At 48.5% G+C, this 20461-nt stretch overlaps 11 protein-coding genes across 11 annotated transcripts; 7 read left to right on the top strand and 4 right to left on the bottom strand.

The window, feature by feature from the left end:
* Positions 1–31: 31 nt before the first annotated feature.
* Positions 32–432, top strand: DEU56DRAFT_730244 (bola-like protein; the record flags this gene model as incomplete). The annotated part of the gene is made up of 2 exons (XM_041348154.1): positions 32–197; positions 260–432. 2 exons carry the CDS (start codon positions 32–34, stop codon positions 430–432), a joined length of 339 nt encoding a protein of 112 aa, XP_041212040.1.
* A 325-nt stretch (positions 433–757) lies between these two features.
* DEU56DRAFT_730552 (putative methyltransferase-domain-containing protein) lies at positions 758–1829 on the bottom strand (the record flags this gene model as incomplete). The annotated part of the gene is made up of 6 exons (XM_041348176.1): positions 758–832; positions 882–932; positions 987–1146; positions 1200–1277; positions 1340–1476; positions 1527–1829. The coding sequence occupies 6 exons, from the start codon at positions 1827–1829 to the stop codon at positions 758–760; spliced, it is 804 nt and encodes a 267-aa protein (XP_041212039.1).
* A 216-nt stretch (positions 1830–2045) lies between these two features.
* Positions 2046–3573, top strand: DEU56DRAFT_783991 (uncharacterized protein). Its single transcript, XM_041352184.1, has 3 exons — positions 2046–2379; positions 2436–3102; positions 3164–3573. Exon 2 carries the CDS (start codon positions 2490–2492, stop codon positions 3087–3089), a length of 600 nt encoding a protein of 199 aa, XP_041212038.1. The 5' UTR covers positions 2046–2379; positions 2436–2489; the 3' UTR covers positions 3090–3102; positions 3164–3573.
* A 1861-nt stretch (positions 3574–5434) lies between these two features.
* On the top strand, positions 5435–6768 carry DEU56DRAFT_108710 (uncharacterized protein). Its single transcript, XM_041344589.1, has 3 exons — positions 5435–5861; positions 5911–6209; positions 6265–6768. The coding sequence occupies exons 1-3, from the start codon at positions 5835–5837 to the stop codon at positions 6656–6658; spliced, it is 720 nt and encodes a 239-aa protein (XP_041212037.1). The 5' UTR covers positions 5435–5834; the 3' UTR covers positions 6659–6768.
* Positions 6769–9196: 2428 nt separating this feature from the next.
* DEU56DRAFT_730363 (uncharacterized protein) lies at positions 9197–9750 on the top strand (the record flags this gene model as incomplete). Its single annotated transcript, XM_041348163.1, has 3 exons — positions 9197–9427; positions 9483–9596; positions 9655–9750. 3 exons carry the CDS (start codon positions 9197–9199, stop codon positions 9748–9750), a joined length of 441 nt encoding a protein of 146 aa, XP_041212036.1.
* Positions 9751–9996: 246 nt separating this feature from the next.
* On the bottom strand, positions 9997–10585 carry DEU56DRAFT_783985 (uncharacterized protein). Its single transcript, XM_041352183.1, has 3 exons — positions 10363–10585; positions 10223–10293; positions 9997–10171 (listed from the first exon to the last, which is right to left on the bottom strand). The coding sequence occupies exons 1-3, from the start codon at positions 10469–10471 to the stop codon at positions 10046–10048; spliced, it is 306 nt and encodes a 101-aa protein (XP_041212035.1). The 5' UTR covers positions 10472–10585; the 3' UTR covers positions 9997–10045.
* Positions 10550–12737, top strand: DEU56DRAFT_108387 (adenosine deaminase/editase). The gene is made up of 6 exons (XM_041344587.1): positions 10550–11222; positions 11284–11649; positions 11712–11828; positions 11884–11983; positions 12045–12119; positions 12170–12737. The coding sequence occupies exons 1-6, from the start codon at positions 10832–10834 to the stop codon at positions 12342–12344; spliced, it is 1224 nt and encodes a 407-aa protein (XP_041212034.1). The 5' UTR covers positions 10550–10831; the 3' UTR covers positions 12345–12737.
* DEU56DRAFT_108503 (uncharacterized protein) lies at positions 12431–14398 on the bottom strand. The gene is made up of 8 exons (XM_041344588.1): positions 14141–14398; positions 13910–14079; positions 13726–13859; positions 13365–13670; positions 13219–13313; positions 12986–13168; positions 12788–12926; positions 12431–12730 (listed from the first exon to the last, which is right to left on the bottom strand). Exons 1-8 carry the CDS (start codon positions 14259–14261, stop codon positions 12517–12519), a joined length of 1362 nt encoding a protein of 453 aa, XP_041212033.1. The 5' UTR covers positions 14262–14398; the 3' UTR covers positions 12431–12516.
* A 122-nt stretch (positions 14399–14520) lies between these two features.
* DEU56DRAFT_783979 (ATP7, subunit D of the stator stalk of mitochondrial F1F0 ATP synthase) lies at positions 14521–15675 on the bottom strand. The gene is made up of 6 exons (XM_041352182.1): positions 15459–15675; positions 15353–15392; positions 15067–15293; positions 14899–15003; positions 14760–14841; positions 14521–14707 (listed from the first exon to the last, which is right to left on the bottom strand). The coding sequence occupies exons 1-6, from the start codon at positions 15489–15491 to the stop codon at positions 14670–14672; spliced, it is 525 nt and encodes a 174-aa protein (XP_041212032.1). The 5' UTR covers positions 15492–15675; the 3' UTR covers positions 14521–14669.
* Positions 15676–15847: 172 nt separating this feature from the next.
* Positions 15848–18433, top strand: DEU56DRAFT_783971 (uncharacterized protein). Its single transcript, XM_041352181.1, has 10 exons — positions 15848–15867; positions 15923–16189; positions 16245–16469; positions 16517–16622; positions 16775–16950; positions 17003–17249; positions 17298–17329; positions 17386–17433; positions 17489–17560; positions 17620–18433. Exons 3-10 carry the CDS (start codon positions 16250–16252, stop codon positions 18162–18164), a joined length of 1446 nt encoding a protein of 481 aa, XP_041212031.1. The 5' UTR covers positions 15848–15867; positions 15923–16189; positions 16245–16249; the 3' UTR covers positions 18165–18433.
* A 292-nt stretch (positions 18434–18725) lies between these two features.
* DEU56DRAFT_730280 (uncharacterized protein) lies at positions 18726–20266 on the top strand (the record flags this gene model as incomplete). The annotated part of the gene is made up of 2 exons (XM_041348156.1): positions 18726–19899; positions 19953–20266. 2 exons carry the CDS (start codon positions 18726–18728, stop codon positions 20264–20266), a joined length of 1488 nt encoding a protein of 495 aa, XP_041212030.1.
* Positions 20267–20461: the final 195 nt, after the last annotated feature.

The raw sequence follows: 20461 nt of genomic DNA, 5'->3' as shown, positions 1-20461 counted from the left end.
CCGTGTAGTACCTTCCTTCCACACCACCGCCATGTTCACCTTAAGGAGGGGACTGGCAGCATCACGAGGCCTCCGGGGGTTTTCAACAAAGCCCCTTCTGATTCCGCCAGCCAACCTTTCTGAGGGAGAGAAACTAATATATGACAAATTGGCCGACAAATTTTTGCCAACTGAACTAGCCGTGCAGGACATCTCAGGTGGGACTCCTTTTGCCACTCATGAAGCTCACGATCAGATTGGTTGACCTATAATATTTCAGGAGGCTGTGGTGACTTCTATGCCATCAACATAGCAAGTGAGGCATTTAAAGGCCTTTCAACGTTGAACCAGCATCGACTTGTCACACGAGTACTGAAACAAGAAATTGAAGGAATTCATGGGTTGCAGGTCTGGCGTCGCTGTAATTTACCATGGAGGTTTACTGACACATGATCTGGTCCCCCAAGGTCAAGACTATCACACCGTCATCAGAATCATAGCTGGACAGTAGTTCTTCGGACACCAATTGCATACCCGATTGTCCAGTACATACGTATACAAGGTGTTGATGGCATTTTATTTCATTATAGCACTAGAACAACACACGGGACATCATTTCCGAGAACGATCGCTTCTAAGGTCACGCATGCTACACTGCTATGGAAGTCTCTGGGCATCTACGCCATCGGAGCGCTTCTTGTACCCATCTCTTGAGAAGCAACGGGGTATTGAAATTACTCCAGCCCAGAATAGTGGTAAAGCAGTCACTTGACAAGCCTCATGGCCGCTTTGATAGAGTCAGGAGCGAGATGGCTTCGCGATTGTATATTTCGCGATTTGGGTCGTCCATCACCTTGTTACGAACCTGTTATCTGATTCGAAAGCTAAAGAAAATTTCATACCTCTTCCCAAGCGAATTTCTTTTTTAACATTGTAAAAAATCGTTTGTCTGCCTATAGGGCAGTGCTAGTACGAACAAATCATCAAATTAAAGATCTTATGCTCACCTTACGTCTCTTTTTGTAACAGAACAAGATTTCTGTACTGCCACTGACGGCCATCTCTGATAAGGTCTGGACCAAAAGAGGAAAAGCAGGCTCGAAGTAAACACAATCTGCTGCGAGGATCAGTTCAGGAGGAGGCATGTCCGAGAGCAGCGTCTCTCCCCTTGCATGAAGTCAATGCTGCACAGGTTTTTACACAAGTCAAGATCATCTTACCAATTAAGTTCGCGTACAGAGACACAGGACTGCAGATTGTTCAACGTCACGTTTTGTTGCATGATATCCAGCATTGGGCTGAAAGAATTTTTACTTCACTGAGACAGCCGAAATAAGCGATAAGACATGTGGGGACGAACGCTTGATCGGTGATCCAGACTGTACCACCGAGTGCGCCTGCTACAAGACCAACCAGTCCCGTTCCACTCCCGAGTTCGACAATCTTCTTGCCATCAAGATATCCATTGCCTCGAAATGCGATGTAATTTGATAGGACCTGTACTGCATCAAATGCCTTGCTCTTGCATCCAGGAAAAAATGACACACCTCACCAGCTGGCCAAGCAATGCCACCACAGCCATGAGATGCATCAACCTTGAGTGATATTGACACAAGCGGAGAGCCCACAGGAAACGATAATTGGATCGTCTCGCCGAGGATAGATCGAGGCTGCGAAGGTACAACAGCAGCCTGAATGTCTTCGTGATCTCGAGCGAAGTCGCTGGCATCTGTCCTGAGATGTCGCAAGGGATCTAACATGTCGAGAGCCTCGTCTAGAGCAATCTCGTTTAAATTTGGCGCCACTAGTTCAGGTGGATTGTCGAAAAGCAGTGATGTGGGTTCGATCATAGCTGTCCGATATGATACGGCAAGTTTGGGAATATGATTCGACCGAGAATAAGCTTGACTATGGTGAACCTGATAGAGTCAAGCTAGTCTCCCCTAATCAGATCATGATAATTAAAAGGAAGATAAGTCCGAGTCGTTCGTGACAAGTGAACTGTCCAAATTCAGCTTCCGGCGGTCCTGCTGTTTTTGGAAAACTCTGAATGATTGCTTTCCCTCTCCTTCCAACACCAAGACTACTATCCGCTAAACATGGAGCTGAATACGGGACCACCGAGGAGCACCGTCCTGGCAGCTGACGATAAACAACTTTTTTGAGCTCCACAAAGTACAAAGTTCATCAGCTCGCCGTTCACTTTGGTGACCGGACCCACGGGAACAGACCAAAGTTAGCAATGTACACACACGACCGTCATCAAGGAACCAGTACTAGTTTGATTGGCATCAGAGCACGAAGCCATATGCGATTATAATCCAAGTCGGTGTTAAGTCACTGCCGCAGCTAGCTACAATTCGGGAGTCACATCGGCAAGATGCGTTTCAACTTTCCTGGGTGCGAAGGATCGGCTTGGCCGAAACGATATTGATGCTCACGACCTCATTTGATAGAGCTATATAGCGCTCCAATTCTCTTTGTTCCCCGCATCCATCATATCTGCAGAGATGCAGTCATCCCGTACAGACGATCTCTCCCCTCTCCCCGTATTCTCTCGGCGGAAGACCTCTAGGTTGCGGGGACCGCGCCCATGCAGCTGGCTTCAAACGGGCATAATAAGAGAAGAAAATGAAGGGAGCTGGTCATGGACACGTCGGCAGGCCGACCTGTCCAGAACATCAACACTATGCTCCCGCACATCTTGCGACTCTTCTTCATCCAATCAGTCCAGTCTCACTTCCGAGTCCTCGTCCGGCTCATCGTCATATATTGACGAAACACAGAATTCGCCATTTGATCACCAGTCGTCGCGCAGACACAAACGTCGCCCTCAACGGCGAATACCATCGGGTCCTCGACCTCCATCTTCTCCACATTCTCCCAGTTCTCCCGTGCGACCTACACTTTCTGTTAATACATCACTGTTACCCCCCGTTACCCTTGAGCAGCCTGTCCTTCCGCTGCCCCTGGCGGAGTTCCCACATATAGCACCAACCGAACCTACGACTCCCGTACCTCAGTTACCTCCAGCGATTGTATATTCGCCCTCAGATATACTAGATTGGGACGCAATTTTTGAGGTGCTAGCTTTGGAAAGCAATCCATAGTTTGGGCTTGGAGGTACGAGTACACCAGCAGCATTCCAACCACAGGCAAACAGACTGATTGCTTCATTGGATAGCAGTTTAGACCGCGAGTTTCTCGCACACATTCACATAGCATACTCACGCATTTGTGGTCATGGACACTCCATTTTATGATCTCATGATTTAGTTTCTCTCGCAATCTAATAGGCGGTTTGTGGCGCTCATTTAGCTACATCTTTCTTCCACGTTCCTTTTTAGTTGAACGTGGTCGATAAAATACTGTATATTATTACAATGAAGGGTATTATGAAAAGGAATGATTTTTAAGATCTTTCTATTTGGATTGCCTAGCTACCAACTGCCTACGGGAGACCAAATAACACGATACCATAGGGATTCAGGCCTATTCAATATTCAGGTCCTGAACCAACTATAGTCTAGGGCTCGGGAATATTTAGGTCACAAGATTAGGCCTAGGCAACGAAATTGAGAAAGAAAACAATGTAGCGAATCACCTTTCTTTATCAGATGCATAGGGAAAGTCAAGTGAAATTGCACACTGCTTCCCAGATTCCAGATAATTATATAAATACAGGAAGATGATGGACAGTCTGTGTACATGGGAGACTGAAGTATTACCAAGCCCCACAGGAGGAACAGGGTAAGGATATCATTGACAAGACGTCCATAGATACATAGTAGCAAGTACATAGAGCACCACACCAGCCATGTATAAAACTAGACTGCAGGGATGGTCAGCCAGACGATCGTTGGAAGCTCCAACGTAACCGTAGCTGTCCTGCGGCAGGAAGTATCATCGTGTGAAGGGCGACAGCGGCTCAATATCACGGTGTACACAGACCTCCAGGCTTCCACAGCAATGTCGTTCCTAATAAACCACTGTGTTTATTGAAGCGGTCTTTAGCACGGTCCAGAGGTGTATTGATTCGGAGTCTGTAACCGGAACTGCTTTGTACCTATAGCCTTTGTGACATCAGCACATATTATTGAACATCACAAAGACTGCTTACTGAAGATATGTCAGCCTGTGTTATTCTTGATAATACGAATACGACTGCGGTGGATGGGAGACCAACGGCAACACATCGAATAGCATATCCTGATGTGCGAACCTCATCTGAAACGTCGAGTGTGTACTCACATGCATGTCACAAACAATGACACGACTGCCATCCTAAGCGTTGGCGGCGTGTGGGTAGTTATAACGTGCGAGAAACGAGTGCCCCAGAGGTTAGATTCGTTGAATGTGACCAGGAGTTGGCAGGAAAGAAGGCACGACTGGCTTCCTTCTATTTATGAATATGCTTAGGGGACTCCCGGAGTAGGGCCGCAGCCTCTCGCAAGTTGCACTGAGCTCGTGTACTTGGTGGAGCCCATCCTTGTTGCACCAGCTCAGTTGAGCCAGGCTGGCATGCTGCTGCTTGTTTGCCTCAGGACATTCGAACTTCAAATTATGGCAATGCATTTAAATGTCACAAGTTAGCTATATCCGTGACGCGTGACATGTTTGACCTTCTTTCAAGCTCAAGCTAAGGCTTGACTACGAGAGACTAGGTACGTTTGACCTAGTCCTCCTGGCTTTGAGAAAGCTTTGTTTTATTTCACAAAACGCAGAATCTTGCCTAAACTTTTACCTCGCCGAACTCATCGTCCACCTGTCAAATGCCAGGTTGGTGCTGGCCAGGAGTCTCCTGGCACCAACCTGGCATTTGACAGCGCATCTATCGATAAATCGTTTCGCATAGGAGCAACCACCATCAGCACGTTTTCCTCCAGGCTTGTTGGAGACAGTCAGCTCTGAATTTTCACTGAAGACGATGTTTCGGCCGTAACCTGATAACTTCACGCGGACCGGATCACAGCGACTCCCGCCAAGAGCCTCGAGGCATCCCTTTGAGGCTCTCGGACATTCCTGACACCGATCACGATGGAGAAAAGGAGTCATATTGGATCCCCATCGACATGTGATACCTTGGCTTTTTTGGAATTTACCGCGTCTTGAACTTTAGCATGCTTTTCCATCTACTCCGAGAACGGAAGTGGTGTACTAGGTTGATACGGGGGGAGCGGGATGTCTTCCAGATGCACACACGTGTGATCTCCAATCGATAAGATCTATGTGCGGCATTCTAACGTAAAGTTTGGTTCAAATAAGTTGACAGCCGATTGAATCCTTATCTACCCAATTTGTGGGGCCGGAAGGACATCCAAGGTCTTTTTTTTTTTTTGCCAAACGGTGAGTTCTCGCATTGCCAATCTCGTCGAACCCAGTGATCCTTCTGGGCGCCACCCTTCAAACCATTCTGGTCATTAGAATGGGTCTACCTTGGTTTTGGGCGTCAGGTGAGCTGTCTGCTATCTAACATTGAATCTTTCAAATTGCTGCACAGATCGTCCTCGACCTAGGCAAGATAACTAGGTGCAAGCGTTGCGAGAAGAAATTCCATGGTTGAAGGATTTCTGGACAAGCCCGATCCAGGATAGTCTCTCCTTACGGCGTGTCAGCAGGGATCCAGATACTTCAATTTGGAACAATGACTGATGTTCTATCCCTCTAGACCTTTATGCCTCATTCTTCACCATATTTCGTGTTCCACGCCATATTTCTGGCGACATTGCAGCAGCAAACTTACTTACTGTCCGCAACTTCTTGATATCAACCCCACCAAACAGCCTCTCCCTATATCACAGATTTTAGTACCTGATTGTAATCCCAACACAACCGACAACACCTAAAGCACAATCATGGTTTACTATGCATACGTACAGGATGTACGTTCAAGATCCATACTTCGATGACTGCGATATGTAATTTTTCTAGATCAACGGCCATTGGTCCTCGCGATACGTGGTCGTCTTCGCCAGCCGTGCAGTTGCCGATGAATGGTGGCGTTGCGTGTCCACTTCCGCCAATACGATCTTCAAGTATTCGGACAGTATCAGGCGAATTACCCCGCAGTTCTTCACCCACGACGTTGCCAAAGCCAGCGCCGCCCTCTCTACCTTTGAGGACCAGGTTGCGTCTCGTTTCAGTGGCAAAATGTTTTTCACGCCGCTGCCAGAGTCCGCATTGAGCGTCATTCCGATTCTAGATTTCGCGGATCATGTCAGCGGGAACTCGTGAGTTATTTTATTCAAGATATTTCATATCTAGTTAATAGCGAGCATGGTAAAGTTTTTTCATCCGCTCCAAAGTCTCTCCTAGCGAGTACTGGTACTGTCCTGGATCGTCGACCGGCAACGTCACACCTAACTCCAAAGTCTATGTGTCGCGTACTGAGCGGACCCGCTTCCGCGTCCAACTCATCAGCGAGCGCAAGGACACTACAGGAACCATCATGATTGGCTCTGACGAGATCGCTATCACCTTAACTTCTACCAACCTGTCCATCAGAATCTCCCGCAGCAGCCATTTGATCGTTTCGAAAAGCCCTGAGTCGGGGTTGAAGTTCAGTGACCTTGTGAACGGATTTGCGGTGGTGACTCCCTTATTGAACAATGAGGGTCAATCCGAGAACATAAAGGAACTCTTCAAGACGGATGACGGAGAAGAGTGGGAACTCGTTTGAACTGGTATCATTTGACGTTGACAAAGTACTTGCATATAACGCGAAGTTGACTTACACTGCTATAATAGAAGCTACGTCAATTTGTTCTGCGACCTCAAAAGCTTATCAGATGATATCAGACTCGTTCAGCAGGTGTGAACAGACCCGGATCTGACTCATCGAACGGAATTTGAGCAACTTGATTTCATGTGAAATGGACTCAGGCATCGATGCAGATGAGAAACTCATAACATGCTCAATTTACGTTGATTCGAGTCCGACGCGGTGCATTGAAGTGGTGGACGGACTGTTGATGGTGGCGCTGAGGTGAGTTCGAGAAGCAGCTGGGGTTGAGATTGACGATGGTGCCACAGACAGATATTTCGCGACTAATGGGCGTGCTATCTGCCGTTGAAATTCAGTGGCAGTTGCCAAACCAACCACTTATACAGCTTGGAGCACCACGAGCCATGGCTCAAAGGACTGGTGAATGGTAGTAACAAATTCTGGCTGTCAGCAGTAGAGTGCTAGTTACTCGCAACTTCAATATCATGCCGCTTTGGCATCTAGGTTGATGGCCAAGGTGACCACCACATCTGCGCTGATCATTCATCGGACGTGTCGTGCCGGGCCTGTTCTTCCTTTCGGGCGTCCAGGGCCGCGCTTAGGTACCTCAGATGTGGAAGCTGGTGGGAATGATGGCAAACTTGCCAATCAGTTCACAATGATCAGCAACAAGTGGTACCTGGATAGCTGGCGGACCTGAAGACAAAGACAGCAAAACTACGGTACGGTCTGATCGGCTCCAGTAGGTTGTCTAGCTTGCCTGTGCACTGGGTAATCACTACGCTGGCCCTACTCGCACAACCCACGACGTTATCAAGCGGCTGCATGCTGCGCGGATGATCGGTACGTATTTTCCTTGTCTATGTATGTCTAATTTTTTTCCGATTTCCTCCTAGAAATCATCGAAGACGTGCTCGTACGGCATCGCTCAACCAAAATTCCAGTCACTCAAACCCGAAGCCATGCTGTATCTTTTCAAGTTTCTTCTACTACCGGATTCCTCCTAAAGGATGAAGGCATCTCCGGATTTCGCGCCCCGCCTACTTGAGACTAGGCCACGACGCGTGACGCGTCCCATGCCACGGCAAAAGACAAAGAGCCTAAGTTGAGGCATCCTAAATTTGCTACTACTACGGATGACCTGGACCAGTTTCAATTCTGCCGATCTGATCATCTGAGTCTATTACTGTCTCCATGTAAAGCTACTATAATTATAAGGCTGTTGCAGTGGCCATATTTGTGGATTTTGTCCATCCTGTCTCAACTGCAAGTAGCTTCCGTTATTTTCGCGTTGATTCCGCCATCGATTCGTTTGTAAGATCAAGTCACAAAAGTTGAACTTGTACCAGGGGGTTGGGTGGACCGCGGCCGGGCCCAGCCGGACTGAGCCGTAATATTCAATTTCGCAATCTTTCTTGAACATTCCGAGACGTTCCGCTTTAGTTCCAACTAAACTGGTTGTCTACGCGGACCAGTCTTGCCTAAACCTTGAGCAGGGAATTTCAGGGAACGAGCCTACAACCAAGCTGAACCAGCCAAACCAGCCAATGCTACTCTTACCTTGAGAGATTGAAGAGCATAGCGTCGTACAGGATCCACCACCATCAATATGGACATGTGTTGGCCTCAAGGCTAGCTGGAGTCTGGAGACAGTTGGCTGGGAGGATCTTGAAGGTGCCTTCAGTGCTGTAACGTCATGGCTCCACGCGTATTGGATCACAAAGTCACCCCCATATTTCCATCTCAGCTTGTATCTTCGGTGGTGATCTGAGCTATCTCAGTATCTGCGCCCTCTTTTCGGCCATGCACGAGGCCAGGTACAATGGACTTTCGATGCCGCGGCCGGGCCTTTGTGTGTTCGACTACAACCTAGTTTGAATTGTACCATTCCAATCCGGACCACAGTTCCCATCTTCCCACCATCCTTGATGTGTCCTCGAGGCCACGGTGCACAAGCTTACGATAATACTTAAAGCCACCATCAGCAGTATAAAAGACTCTCCCGTTTTGTTTATTGAGACTTCCACTCCATCAGCGCTTGCTTCAGTATTGTCAAAATGGCATACTCCCCATACGACGCCTATGACGCCTACGATTCCTACGACTCCTACAACCGTCCTCGCAGAAATTCGCTTGGTGCATACAGAACAACCACCCCTGCTGGCAGCTATTCACCATATCATGATCACCGACTGGCCACGACGTACAGTGATCCAATGATGCACGGAGAGGTGCCACAACTTTTGCCTGTGTTCATCAGCATCTGCTAACGTTTCATTGTGAAAGCGCTACAATTCGTCATCCTACCCGGGGTACCCCAATCGCGGCCTGTACCGGACACCCAACCATAGCATGAATTATCTTCCGGGTTGTAAGTGGACTGTCTAGATAAACTCAGACTGGCTCTGACCCATACCAGCGTATGATGATATGGACTACTATAATGGCCTTGGAACGCCCGGTCTCTATCCACCTCTCGTGCAACCTATGGGAATGGGACCACGTCGGTCGTCATTAGTATCTTACCAGGCAATGCAGCCATCATTCGCAGACCCGTTCCGCAGAAATAGCCCACCCTCAATCAAATTCAAGCGTAAGGGTGCCTTCCGGGCCGGAATCAGCCTTGGTGAAGCACAAGCCAATGTTCGATTGGCCGGGTACGATTCGTACACCTTCAATGACCTCGGTGTTGACCATCGAGGCAAGGTCTACGTGAAGATCACGGTAAGTACAGCATGGGTATGTTCTCCAGCTAAAGCCTTAATTGACCATCTCAAAGTGGCCTGGATATTCAGCACTCAATTACGAGATACCTGTTGATGGTTATGGGGGTCTCGTTGACCTTCAGTCGTTGACGCGAAGAATCGGGCGTGCGGCTGCACATTACTTTCAGGTGAACTATTCAACGTCATTCACTCAATATTGAAGTTCCTTATGCACCGTATACATAGGCCAACATCATTTCCATACCATGGGATCGTATCGAGCTATCACAGATGGATCAAGTGAATATGGGCACATGGCTTCTCAAGATGACCACCAACTGAGCAATATCCTGTCCTGTGCGTAGCTTCGTCTGAAGCGAGAAACTTACAGCGTACTTTATTATATATCTTTCAAGTCCCCGGTAATCTATTCATACTGCAGCTACACTCGTCTGTTTGTCGATGCCTGGTGTATCCTCATCTCTGCGCCCTCTGAGCCCTGCTCTGTTGTACAAGAGATAAAAAAAAAACATGTGTGTATCATATTACGTCACGAATCTTACGAACTTTTACGACCCTATCGTTATGTATTGGAAGGACTATCAATGCCACCGAATGCAATGCGCTATGTTTGCAGTCACGGAAGTGCCGCTCGCCGCTTTTGCCTCTTGTTGGATTCTCGCTTATTACGAGGGGTGCTGCGTATACCAAGAGCACGTTTTACTTTGGTCATGAAGGGCAAATGGGTTTCCCTCTCCCTTCCCTATCACAAGATATGACAACAAGCGACGGAAATGAAGACACGTAGACTAACCATGGCACGAAGTTCTTGCTTCGCGTGCTTCCTGCCCTGTCTGGATGTCCTAGGATTGGAAAGCGCCGCTTCTGCAGAAGGGCCACGGGCATATTAAACTCGGTACATATCGGTAATTGCCTACATTATGACAAACTTACTGTATCCCCCAGCGACTCTGTTCTTGTCTCTACTAAAGAAACGAAATCTACGACCAGAAGATGTGCGTTCCCGTTCATCATGATGCACGTTTCTTCGGAAAGGATTCATTTTGATTTTACGCGATCAAAATACGGTCAAGCTTTGGTAGATGGGAGTGGGTTAATTATTGAGGGACTTTTGAATTGCAAGAGTTATGTACCATCCAGAAGCTCCATCGTAGGATGATGTGGCGTGGTATAGATAAGTGGAACCTGCATCATCATGTCCCTCGGTGAAGCTGTTCTTGCCCGTGGGGCTGAGGGCTGAAAAAAACCGTCATGATGATGAACCTGACATAGCCTGACAGTCATTTGGGGCCGATCTTACGGCATATTTGTGCTTGTTTGTAGAAGGAATGATCATATCAAACTATTTCTGATCGTCCACGCAGAAGAAACTAGAAGAAACCAGTACTGCGGCGATCTCTGCATGTTTTCAGATGAGGATACGGCCCTCATTCATGCAGTGCAGAAGCAGTATGCTTCCCTGAATCACAAGCTACCGAGAGGAACTTTCACGATTCTAGCTGCGATCGCCTTGACTTCGTCTGATCCTTTGTCAACTCAGCCAAAGATCATCGCATTAGCTACAGGATGCAAGTGCCTTCCAAAGGACAAGCTTCCCATGCAAGGCGAGGCTGTACACGATAGCCATGCAGAAGTTCTCGCTCGTCGCTGTGCTATCCGTTGGTTGATCGAAGAGATCGGTAGGGCATCTGATGGACCGCATTGGCATTCTGCATGGATATCCAAAACGACAGATGGGCGCTATCGTCTTAAAGACGGCGTCCACATGATCATGTACATATCAACACCCCCTTGTGAGAAATACCAGCACCTTGTATGTTTGCACGTGTCTCATTTCAACCGATCAATGTCAAGGTGGAGACGCTTCTATGCGGTTCCTTGCTGCTTTCCAGGATGAGGAAATGGCGGCGATTAAGGACTCCGCAGTGTTTTCTCCTTTGGCCCCAAACGCCCCCTCCAGAGGGCGCGATAATTACTCCCTTTTTGGAGTTCTCCGCACGAAGCCCGGGCGTGCGGACTCTCCTCAAACGTTGTCATTATCTTGCAGTGACAAAATAGCGCGATGGAACGCACTTGGGATACAGGGCGCTTTGGGCTCTGCTTTTTTTCACCCGATCTACTTGACAAAGATCATCATTGGCGAAGTCCCGCAAGATCTACATGACGTTGTAAAGTCGGATTGTGAACGAGCATTCTGGGGGCGTCTGCAAGATATTTATGGTATATATGTTGTTTGAATGTAAAGAAATAATGTACTTACAAACGTGTAATGCTTTACACAGGCCTTCCAGAGGGATATAAACTGAGTCGACCGGAAGTCCAGTTCACGTCGGTTGTGTTCGTCCATTCAAGGTCGGCACAAGAGCATTCTTCACCTGCTCAAAGATCGTGCAATGAATGTAGATATATGTTCATGTGTGCTTCCGCTGTCTTTCTCAATTGGGTTGTCCTTAGCTTTGACTTGGGTCGCGGACTCGCCATCACCGCAGGAGATACTGATAAACGGCCTCAAACGAGGCGTCCCTCCAAAACATCGCTACAAGATAATTTTCTGGTAAGGAGCTAATTAACTTCCGTCTGCAAGTTGTCTCATGCAATATTTGGACATTCGAAAGGCCCAGGCTCTCCAAAGTCTCTTTGTTTCAACTGTACAGACAGACGAGGAGCATACAGAACCTGCCTCCTGAAAGGTAAGAATCCAGGACAACAAGCGGGCTATCACTCACAGCTTGCTACGTAGTAAAACAATGACCTATTATCAAGTGAAGGAGAGCATGACCCAGTACCAGACTGCGAAAAATTGTTTGCTAGGGGGTGGTCGGCCTTTTTCGGGGTGGATTCGAAGTGGAGCTCGATGGGAGAACTTCGATTCTAGTAGTGACATCGGACAACGAAGGACTAACGTTACGGATTAGACGCCAGAAAGAAAGCAACGAAAGCGCATGTATGTAATTGTAGTATGTAGAACCTGTGATAGATAACTGGGGTATATATTAGGGAGCACAACGAATCGCAATATGTGGCGTTCCAAAGCGTTTCCGAAACACTGAGAAATACAGGAGAATTGGACAACCGTTGGCATTATGCCTATTGTTCCTTATCCTTGTCAGGAGAGTCGGCTTCCGAGAGCAGTTCGTCTAGGGAAGTAGCTGGCAACCTCTGAACCATTAGTAATGGCGAACTGGCACTCGATTCAACATCCGTAAATGTGGGGCTTGATCTGCCAGAGCGACTGCTGTTGGTGTTGTTGTTACTGCTATCTGCAAGCTCCTTTCGGAGTGCCTCCAATTCGCGCTCGAACCTTCGAGAGAGAAAAGTCAGATTCCTGTGCGAGAGACCCAGATCTGAGGATGCTTACTTGCGACCGAATACCTCGATATAGAAACCCCCACCGTTCCAGACGCTCACAGAGAATATCGAGATAAGGAATGCTCCACTCCACACAGGGCTATCATACAACAGAAAGACCGCAGGTAGTTCAGTCAGGAGAGAGTAGACTAAAGGAAAATTAGCATGGCTGAGCTGTCATCAAGTGTAACATCAAACTTCTACATACCGAGTTGCCCCGCCATGAAAGAGAATTCGCGGTACTGTGGAGGAACCATTGACAAAGCTCGCCCAATGGCACTACGCTTGTCATTCAGGAGGAAAGAAAACGACGTCGTTCGCTGGCCAGATGCAATCTTGCTTCGACGGTCTACTAGTACAAATTTCCAATACATCAACTGCCAGGAGAGATCTAGACGGCCAGTCATGTTAAGTCGCCAAGAACATCAACATGAAGCTTACATATAGCACCGCTCATAAGGAGAGCACGGACTGGATCGAGGTATGGGAGTGCCTTCAACGCGGGGAATCTGTCTTCTGCATTCGGATAGAAGTGCCTGTCCAAAGTGATGAATAGATCGTATAGAAGAAGATAAACTTTGACCGACCGGATCACCGTGAACGTAAACGGTGCATATATATGCACGAATAACGATGTGACTTTATCTGTGTCATGGAAAACAAGGCTGTTTCTCCACGTGATAACAGCACTAGCCAGCGAGCCATGTGATAAACAATAACAAGCCATGAATAGCACAGCGTTTGATGGCAAGAACCACAGGTAGATGCAGTTGAGGATGGTGACGTAGTAGCAGAGGTCGAAAAGGAAATAATGCCATGATCGCTTCTTGTATGTGTAAGCACGGAGAGGAAGGAGATATAAGCCCTGCACTGTGTATGATATATGGATCCATCTGCATACAGGACATCAGTCACTACCAAACGCGTGGAACTCTTGAGGGTGCGTACTGTGGAGCCAAGCCGAACAACAACGCCGACACGAGGAGGGACATGACGCCGAAGAAAAATGACAATTTGTCGCGAGTCCTCACCACCTTGGCGGAATGCCATGATTCCACTAGATTCTGCATGCGGCCCGAAATCTGTAATCGACGCGTTGAATTACAATGAATGCCACAAAGTCCGAACGCACCTTCAGCTTGAAGTTCTTGACCTCGCGGTCGAAATTCTCTGCCAGCAGATCGCCTGATTGCACGCGCTTTTTCAAAGCTTCCTCAGCCTTCAGCTTTAATCTGTCGCTGTGCTTTTGTATCTGCCGCTGGAGTAAGTCCAGCCGAGAGTCAAAGAATGTCTCCATGGTATCTATCGCAACATGCAGGTCAGGGTCTGGGGTGATTATGGCGAGAGGGTAAAAAAAACTTGCCTAGCAAGGTGAAAGCGCCTGTCTCGTCTCGTATGAAACGTTCGAAGGGTGCAGAAAAGTATGCTGTCCCCGTCGACGGGAACTCTGTCCTTAAAGTGGGCGACGGTGGCCTTGACACCATTGTGGAAGTTTGAGCTTTGAGTTTGAACAATGTGAACGCAAAGCAAGGTGTGGACGTCTGAAGCGCTTGCTTCAAGCTTTGAAGGCGGTGCGTCACCACACCGCGATAACTGGATGATTACGTCATCACAAGTATGTTTTGCCTCTCGCCGAGTCTCGACCTCTTTGGCTTCGACTTCCTAGAAGGAGCGGCTCTGGTCATTTGAGTTTACTGGTAGCGTAGTCAGCCAGTCCACTTCATTTATTGCTTATCCGCGTTTAGGCAACTCTCAATCTTATCCCGTCCAAATAAACAACTTAGTAGGATTTTGTGGACGAGCAAGTGTAGGCTGTCCAGCATATATAGCATTCAGGACACAATCATCACAGAGAACGTGGCGCAATGCTCTAAGTAGATTACAGCAATAGCTCACATCAACGAAAGGTCGCCAAACTTCTCCTTGTAACCTGGAATCATTGTTCAAGAGAAACAAAATATAAGATGAGACGATGAGCATACCTGGTACAGTCCATTTGCCTTTCTTGACCATGGTCTCTACGGCTTCCAGTATCCGTGGGTGGGCGTTGCCGACATCCTCCACCTAAGGAAACCAGAAAAAAATCAGACTAGATTCCAAAACCATGGAGAGAAGACGCACCGTCAAGTCCTCGAACGGACGAGCCTCTTCGATATTGGCAAGCGTTGCTTGCAACTCCTTGAGTTCCACGTCGATTTGAGCGGCGGTCGCTTTAGCATTCTCAACCTGCGTTTGGTCATAAAGACAATTGGTCACGGCACCATAACCTTAAGCGCATAGAGGTCGTACCGCTTTGGCCTCGAAGGTCTCGATGGCTTTGATGTGGGTGGTTACGTCGTAAGTAACAACCTTGAACTCTTTCAACAGCTTCTCGGCCTCGTCAACAATTGCCTTGTTCTTCAAGACGGAGCGGTAGTGTGCGAGGTCAATGGTGGTAGGTTGAGATCCATACTGCGACTGGATGCGTTGAGCGTCGCCGTGTCGTTTGCGGAATGCCTGCAGAGCGGCGATGGTATCTGCAAACGGAAAACATCTATCAGTTCAACTGGTGCGTTATACAAGTTGCAGTTCATGCCTTTTCCGAGCCCAAGTGTCGAGTAAATACGGGTAAAGTCCTGTCAGCGGGGAAACGAAGATGAGTGGTGGTGAGCACCACCGAGCACGAAAAAAGTAAGACTTACAACTGCAGCTACTGCTGCTGCTTTTGATGCCATGGCTTAGAGAAAGGCGGAAAATAACACGAGTAGCTGAGACACTAGAGGCACGCGTTGGCTACCCACAAATAATGCTGCAAAGAACGCGAGAGTAGACTTCAGCGAGCGGAGGTAAGGCCGGGAATTGCCGATCCCGACGTTCATTCCGACTCTCGACGAAAGGGTTGGAAGTTGGAACAGGCTCGAATTTGTACAACAACGCTAACGTTGTTCCATTTATTCATTTCTACATTCTCCTCGATATCTACTTTAATGTTGAAATGCTCTGCTTCCGAACATTGCTGCATTTAAAGTTATCCGGGAGACACTGTATCAACCCGATTTCGCAGGCAGACAATTCAAGCCTATCAATATTTGGCCCTCTCGTAACAAAAAGCTTGTGAAGTTGCAACTGTTACTAAAGCCTCAAACAATGCATATGTTCAGCTCACAATTTCTTTCATCCTTGAAGAAATGGTCAGTGTGAGACCCAAGAAGCACCAATTATACGCGGCCCGTTGAGATAAGATTGACTCTTCGCACCCGTACTGTTTCCCAATCACCTGACACCCTTATCTTGCTCCGCTACCTTATAAAAACAATACGTACGAATGACCTTCTCCTCGACCCTTTCCTCTGGAACTTGGGCACAGATCGAGGGTAGTGGAGCTCGTGTGACATCGAGAGCCTAGATCGAGCTTAGTGTTAGAGACGCTTATGTGAGTCAAGTAACGCCCTTCCCATCTTTGACTTATTTAGGACTTGAATGCTCAGCAAGCATGATTTTTATCGCTTCTGCTTTCGCTACTGGCAAAGTTGTCGTAGAGCAGTTTCGTGCTCTAGGACCACTGCCTACTATTCTCCTTGCCGCCGCGGCCATTGTTGTGACGTACAATTTCGTCCAGTCGAGAAAGAGTCGTGTGACATCCTCGAATGTTGCTCATACATCACCCGTCCCCGAGAAAGATAAGAAGGTGAACAAGAATAGGGAACTGGGCGGTATGATTTGACGATTCCGGTGTATGTGATGACGCTCACTTTAATAGAGTGGACCGCGGAAGAATTTCAATATCCCGAAATTGATCCGTGCCCCTTCCCACTGAAGGATGTGCGCCCAGTTCCTTACAGGCCATTCCGACGGGGTGAATACCAGTAAGTGCTCTGCCTGTTTCTTTATTTGCCCAAAGGGTGGCGTACGGGTCCGCGTGCTGGTGTGCGAGTGGATAGCATCCTTGAACATGATTCGTGCATCATTTTGTGTTCCCTTGACCGAACTCACGGCTAATGATTTTTGTCGAATGCAGCATCACAATGGGTATTCGCACGATGCCCTGGACTGAATGGATCGAGCTAGACTCAACCTACTCGCACTGGCAAAGCGTGCGTAAATTCCGCGTTCGCACACGTGGGCATGATGCCGTACGCGTTCTTCCCGCTCGAGAAGACGAATCCGTCAAAGTCCAAGGTGGCGCATGGGCTGGTGTGTGATCTCCATGAGATGGAAGGGTTGAATCTCTGCTGATAAGTCACAGCGAAGGAGCTCGTCTATGAACTCGCAGAATACCTTCCGCGGCGATACCCTTCGAGCTTCCGAATAACACGACTTCCAAATGGTGTACCAGCACCGTCCATTGGTGGTGTGTCGCTCGCTTGGGGACATCAACAGCCCGTGCGAACCATCGAGGCGGTGGAGACAGGAGAGAAATTCGATTTGGGGGTTCTGGAGGGTCTGGACGGTGTTGAAATGGGCGAGGAAGCGATGAGGATCACTGCAGGGCTGTGAGTACCGTGACACTGTGTCTGACATTCCTGACCTGCTGCACTTAGTATACAAGAAGATGTGGCACTTATGATCGAGGGTATAGGGCTTCTACACCAGCTTGGGAAATAGACCTCAAAACGTTTTTTTATACAGGCACAGATGGCAAGTACTACTTCCAGGCAGGGGCGATCTGCATTCCAGGTAAGTGTGCACAGAGAACTTGAGGATTATTTTTAACACCCTTGCGTCTTCTCAGGCTTCTGGCGCATGCGGGACAAGATCGGAATGACCCTGGACGATATTCATATTTCAGGAAATGTTCCACAGTGTAAGCCCATTTTATTATTTGCTGTTATGAGTCACGCTGATACCGGCGTGTGCGACAAGTCAAAGAAAAATTGCAGACCAGCATGGAAAGGTTTTTCAAACGGATGCCGGTGGACAAGCCGGTAATTCGAAATAATTATTTTATACAAACTTGCAAGCCGTCGCACGTGGCACATGCCGACAGTGAGGCGCGACTGGACGTTGAGGAAGAGTGCGTTTTCGAAGTTGATCCAGAGGAATTAGGTTGGTCAGAATCGACGAACGGACCAGAGGACTCGTTTTTACATGGACACGGTCATGCCGCCAAACCTGCATCGTACCTCGCGCCATCGACACTACGACTCCGATCTGAGCGGCAAACGTTGCGTCGGCTTCCTCGTACAGGAGCCATCGTTTTTGGTATCCGCACGTACTTGTTCAAGATCGAGGAACTGGCTCGGGAGCGAGGAGTGGCTGATCGGCTTGGAAGCGCCATAAGAAGCTGGCCTGAAGATGTTGGAGTATACAAAGGGCGTAAAATGTATCGTGATGTGCTACTGAACTACCTAGATGAGTGTGCAGCACGGGATGGGAAAGAGGAGGAAGGCCGAGGATACCCATTTTAAGATTGTGGTGGTCAAGGGGTGGTCATAAGGCGCCGGCGTGGTTGAGGTGAAGTGGGGTAAATTGTGCGGATCATATGTAATAAAGATAATTTGAAAGGGACGATGACGAATGCCCTGAGTGCCACGTGTGAAAGTCGTATAGGATAACGACGATAAGTAAAATAACGGTCGAGCTCGCTGTTATGGATGATGACGACGGTGATACCGCATGGACGAAGAGAAGGGAAAGGGGGCAATTATGACAAATGACGTGTCGGATCTGCTAAAAGTAGCCAAAATAAATGATTGCGTTTATCGAGCGTTTATTAGAACTCCGATTCAAGTTCAATATAACACGAGACTACGTCAGACGTCGTCATTCCTTTCTGACTTCTCCTCAAGAAAATTGGACGAATAACGCACGGGCCCACAAATCAATACCCGGAGCAATTGGCTTCGCGCCGTAGCGAAAACAAATCTTTTTAGCGCGAGCGCCCGCAGCGGCGGTGACCAGTGTCGTCATCGGTGTACAACCAAAGTCTGCTGATTGTTTCAATACGTCCTATTGTCGTCATCGTCATCATGTCTTCTACTCCACCCAAAAACGGTGATACATCCAACTCCCCTGACGTCAAACCCCTTCCAAGGCAAACTAGATCAGATTTTGACCTCGAACCAAACCCATTCGAACAATCCTTCTCCCGTCCCTCCCATGTTCGCCATTCTCCACGTTCAAAACGTGACTCTCCAAGTCCAGCTTCATCCAAATCTCATCATGACAGACCAACCTCTGCTGCTTCTAACCCCCATTCAAAGGATGGTAGGTCGGCTTCTCCAAGACCAGTACTCCCCCCTTTGGCATCCATAGCATCTCCAAGCACAGATCAAAGCTATGGTTGGCAATTTTCTTCATCTCTCGCAAATTCACTCCGTGCTGGTCCCCTCTCCCCCGCCATGCTAGCCGGCCCCCAGCAGGGTTCAGACTCCGCCTCACATATGCCTTTTGACACCTCGTTCCGGACAGGATTGACCCCCCGCACCGGCCTCACTCCCCGCACGGGATTGACGCCAGGCACAGGTCTAACACCCCTCGTCGGGGGCCCAGTATCCTTCCCCCCTCCCTCACCGAATACCGCCGCATTCCTTGCGCTTATGAACAATAATGCAGGCGCTAATTCAAATGCGACTATAACGCCAAACACCCTTAGTGCAATCACAGGTGTCCTTGGTTCTTCGTCAGCACAGTATAGTTCTGTCACACATGCTCCCACCACGAGTTCTCATTTATCCACATCCATCACTGCCAATCAAGAAAACAATGACCCTCCTTACATCAGCGCATCCTCTGCCGCTAGTACTGCTGCAAATGGTTTATATCTGCTTTCGCAAGCTCATCAGGAGCTCACGAAACGTGAAGAAGCACAAGCACGTGCTAATAGCGTGGCGAATGCATCCAATGGGAGGCGTGGTACAAAGCGCAAGTCTTATGATGCTGCGAGTCCACCACCTCAACCTGCTCCCACGGCTCGTGTGCAGTCTCAGCAGCAGTCTGCTCCCGTCAAACGCGCACGTGCTAACACTGTAACCAGTGTCAGCACCAATGGTCATGGTAAAGCTTCTACAGATGATGAGGAGGATGAGGAGGATGAGGATGATGATGACATGCCACCATCTCAGAACACCGGGGGACGGAAACAAAAGAAGCCTGAAACAGAAGAAGAAAAGCGACGCAACTTCCTTGAGCGAAATAGACAAGGTTTGCCTTTATTTAGCGATCATCTCCTTTTAGGTTACTAAGTCATCGCATAGCCGCCCTCAAGTGCCGACAGCGCAAAAAGGCGTGGCTTGCGTCATTGCAGGCCAAGGTCGAGTATCTTCAGACTGAGAACGAGCGGTTGACGTCCGCTCTCGTCTCGTCGCGTGAGGAGATCTCGCGGTTATCTGCCCTCGTTGGAGGCGCTGTCATTGGACCGGGGGGACCGACTGTCGGTCCAGGAGTAGGGCCGCCACCAGTAGCGGTTAACGGCGTGGCCACGAATGGCCAGCCGATCAGCATGAACATGAATCTGGTTGCCAAGGGTGCAGCGGCTGCCACCTCTGGCCGCGCGAGCTACGGGTACTAAATGCCTCAGAGCTCAAGCCAGTCCTTTCATGTACTTTCTTTTTATGAGGGGTTGGGCTATATGTTGGTTGACACGGCGCCGCTCATGTAGGGTTGTCGTTATCTTATTATCGCTTCATCGTCGACACACGAGAAAGACGTCGATGCGCCTTCCTTGCTTGTTCTGTCTCCTGCATAGTCTTCGCATTATCACTAG

This window comes from Suillus clintonianus (genome assembly GCF_016758775.1).
Source record: "Suillus clintonianus strain FC179 chromosome Unknown DEU56scaffold_13, whole genome shotgun sequence".
Taxonomy (NCBI): domain Eukaryota; kingdom Fungi; phylum Basidiomycota; class Agaricomycetes; order Boletales; family Suillaceae; genus Suillus; species Suillus clintonianus.
The sequence above is the reverse complement of the archived record's forward strand: the minus strand, read 5'-3'. Positions and strand labels throughout refer to the sequence as shown.

Excerpts from the sequence above, each read along its gene's own strand:
- DEU56DRAFT_783991 (XM_041352184.1), top strand. The coding sequence starts at position 2,490 with ATGCAGTCATCCCGTACAGACGATCTCTCCCCTCTCCCCGTATTCTCT.
- DEU56DRAFT_108710 (XM_041344589.1), top strand. The coding sequence starts at position 5,835 with ATGGTTTACTATGCATACGTACAGGAT. Across the intron at positions 5,862-5,910 it reads ACTATGCATACGTACAGGAT|ATCAACGGCCATTGGTCCTC; the intron begins GTACGTTCAAGA and ends TAATTTTTCTAG. Across the intron at positions 6,210-6,264 it reads GATCATGTCAGCGGGAACTC|TTTTTTCATCCGCTCCAAAG; the intron begins GTGAGTTATTTT and ends AGCATGGTAAAG.
- DEU56DRAFT_783985 (XM_041352183.1), bottom strand. The coding sequence starts at position 10,471 with ATGAATCCTTTCCGAAGAAACGTGCATCATGATGAACGGGAACGCACA. Across the intron at positions 10,294-10,362 it reads CAGAGTCGCTGGGGGATACA|AAGCGGCGCTTTCCAATCCT; the intron begins GTAAGTTTGTCA and ends GCCCTTCTGCAG. Across the intron at positions 10,172-10,222 it reads AGCAAGAACTTCGTGCCATG|GGAAGGGAGAGGGAAACCCA; the intron begins GTTAGTCTACGT and ends ATCTTGTGATAG.
- DEU56DRAFT_108387 (XM_041344587.1), top strand. The coding sequence starts at position 10,832 with ATGTTTTCAGATGAGGATACGGCCCTCATTCATGCAGTGCAGAAGCAG. Across the intron at positions 11,223-11,283 it reads GTACATATCAACACCCCCTT|GTGGAGACGCTTCTATGCGG; the intron begins GTGAGAAATACC and ends ATCAATGTCAAG. Across the intron at positions 12,120-12,169 it reads CAGAACCTGCCTCCTGAAAG|TAAAACAATGACCTATTATC; the intron begins GTAAGAATCCAG and ends CTTGCTACGTAG.
- DEU56DRAFT_108503 (XM_041344588.1), bottom strand. The coding sequence starts at position 14,261 with ATGGTGTCAAGGCCACCGTCGCCCACTTTAAGGACAGAGTTCCCGTCG. Across the intron at positions 14,080-14,140 it reads AGGCGCTTTCACCTTGCTAG|ATACCATGGAGACATTCTTT; the intron begins GCAAGTTTTTTT and ends ATGTTGCGATAG. Across the intron at positions 13,169-13,218 it reads CCTTATGAGCGGTGCTATAT|ATCTCTCCTGGCAGTTGATG; the intron begins GTAAGCTTCATG and ends CTGGCCGTCTAG.
- DEU56DRAFT_783979 (XM_041352182.1), bottom strand. The coding sequence starts at position 15,491 with ATGGCATCAAAAGCAGCAGCAGTAGCTGCAGTT. Across the intron at positions 15,294-15,352 it reads GACACTTGGGCTCGGAAAAG|ATACCATCGCCGCTCTGCAG; the intron begins GCATGAACTGCA and ends TTCCGTTTGCAG. Across the intron at positions 14,842-14,898 it reads GTCCGTTCGAGGACTTGACG|GTGGAGGATGTCGGCAACGC; the intron begins GTGCGTCTTCTC and ends TGGTTTCCTTAG.
- DEU56DRAFT_783971 (XM_041352181.1), top strand. The coding sequence starts at position 16,250 with ATGATTTTTATCGCTTCTGCTTTCGCTACTGGCAAAGTTGTCGTAGAG. Across the intron at positions 17,330-17,385 it reads TGTGGCACTTATGATCGAGG|GCACAGATGGCAAGTACTAC; the intron begins GTATAGGGCTTC and ends TTTTTTATACAG. Across the intron at positions 17,434-17,488 it reads AGGGGCGATCTGCATTCCAG|GCTTCTGGCGCATGCGGGAC; the intron begins GTAAGTGTGCAC and ends GCGTCTTCTCAG.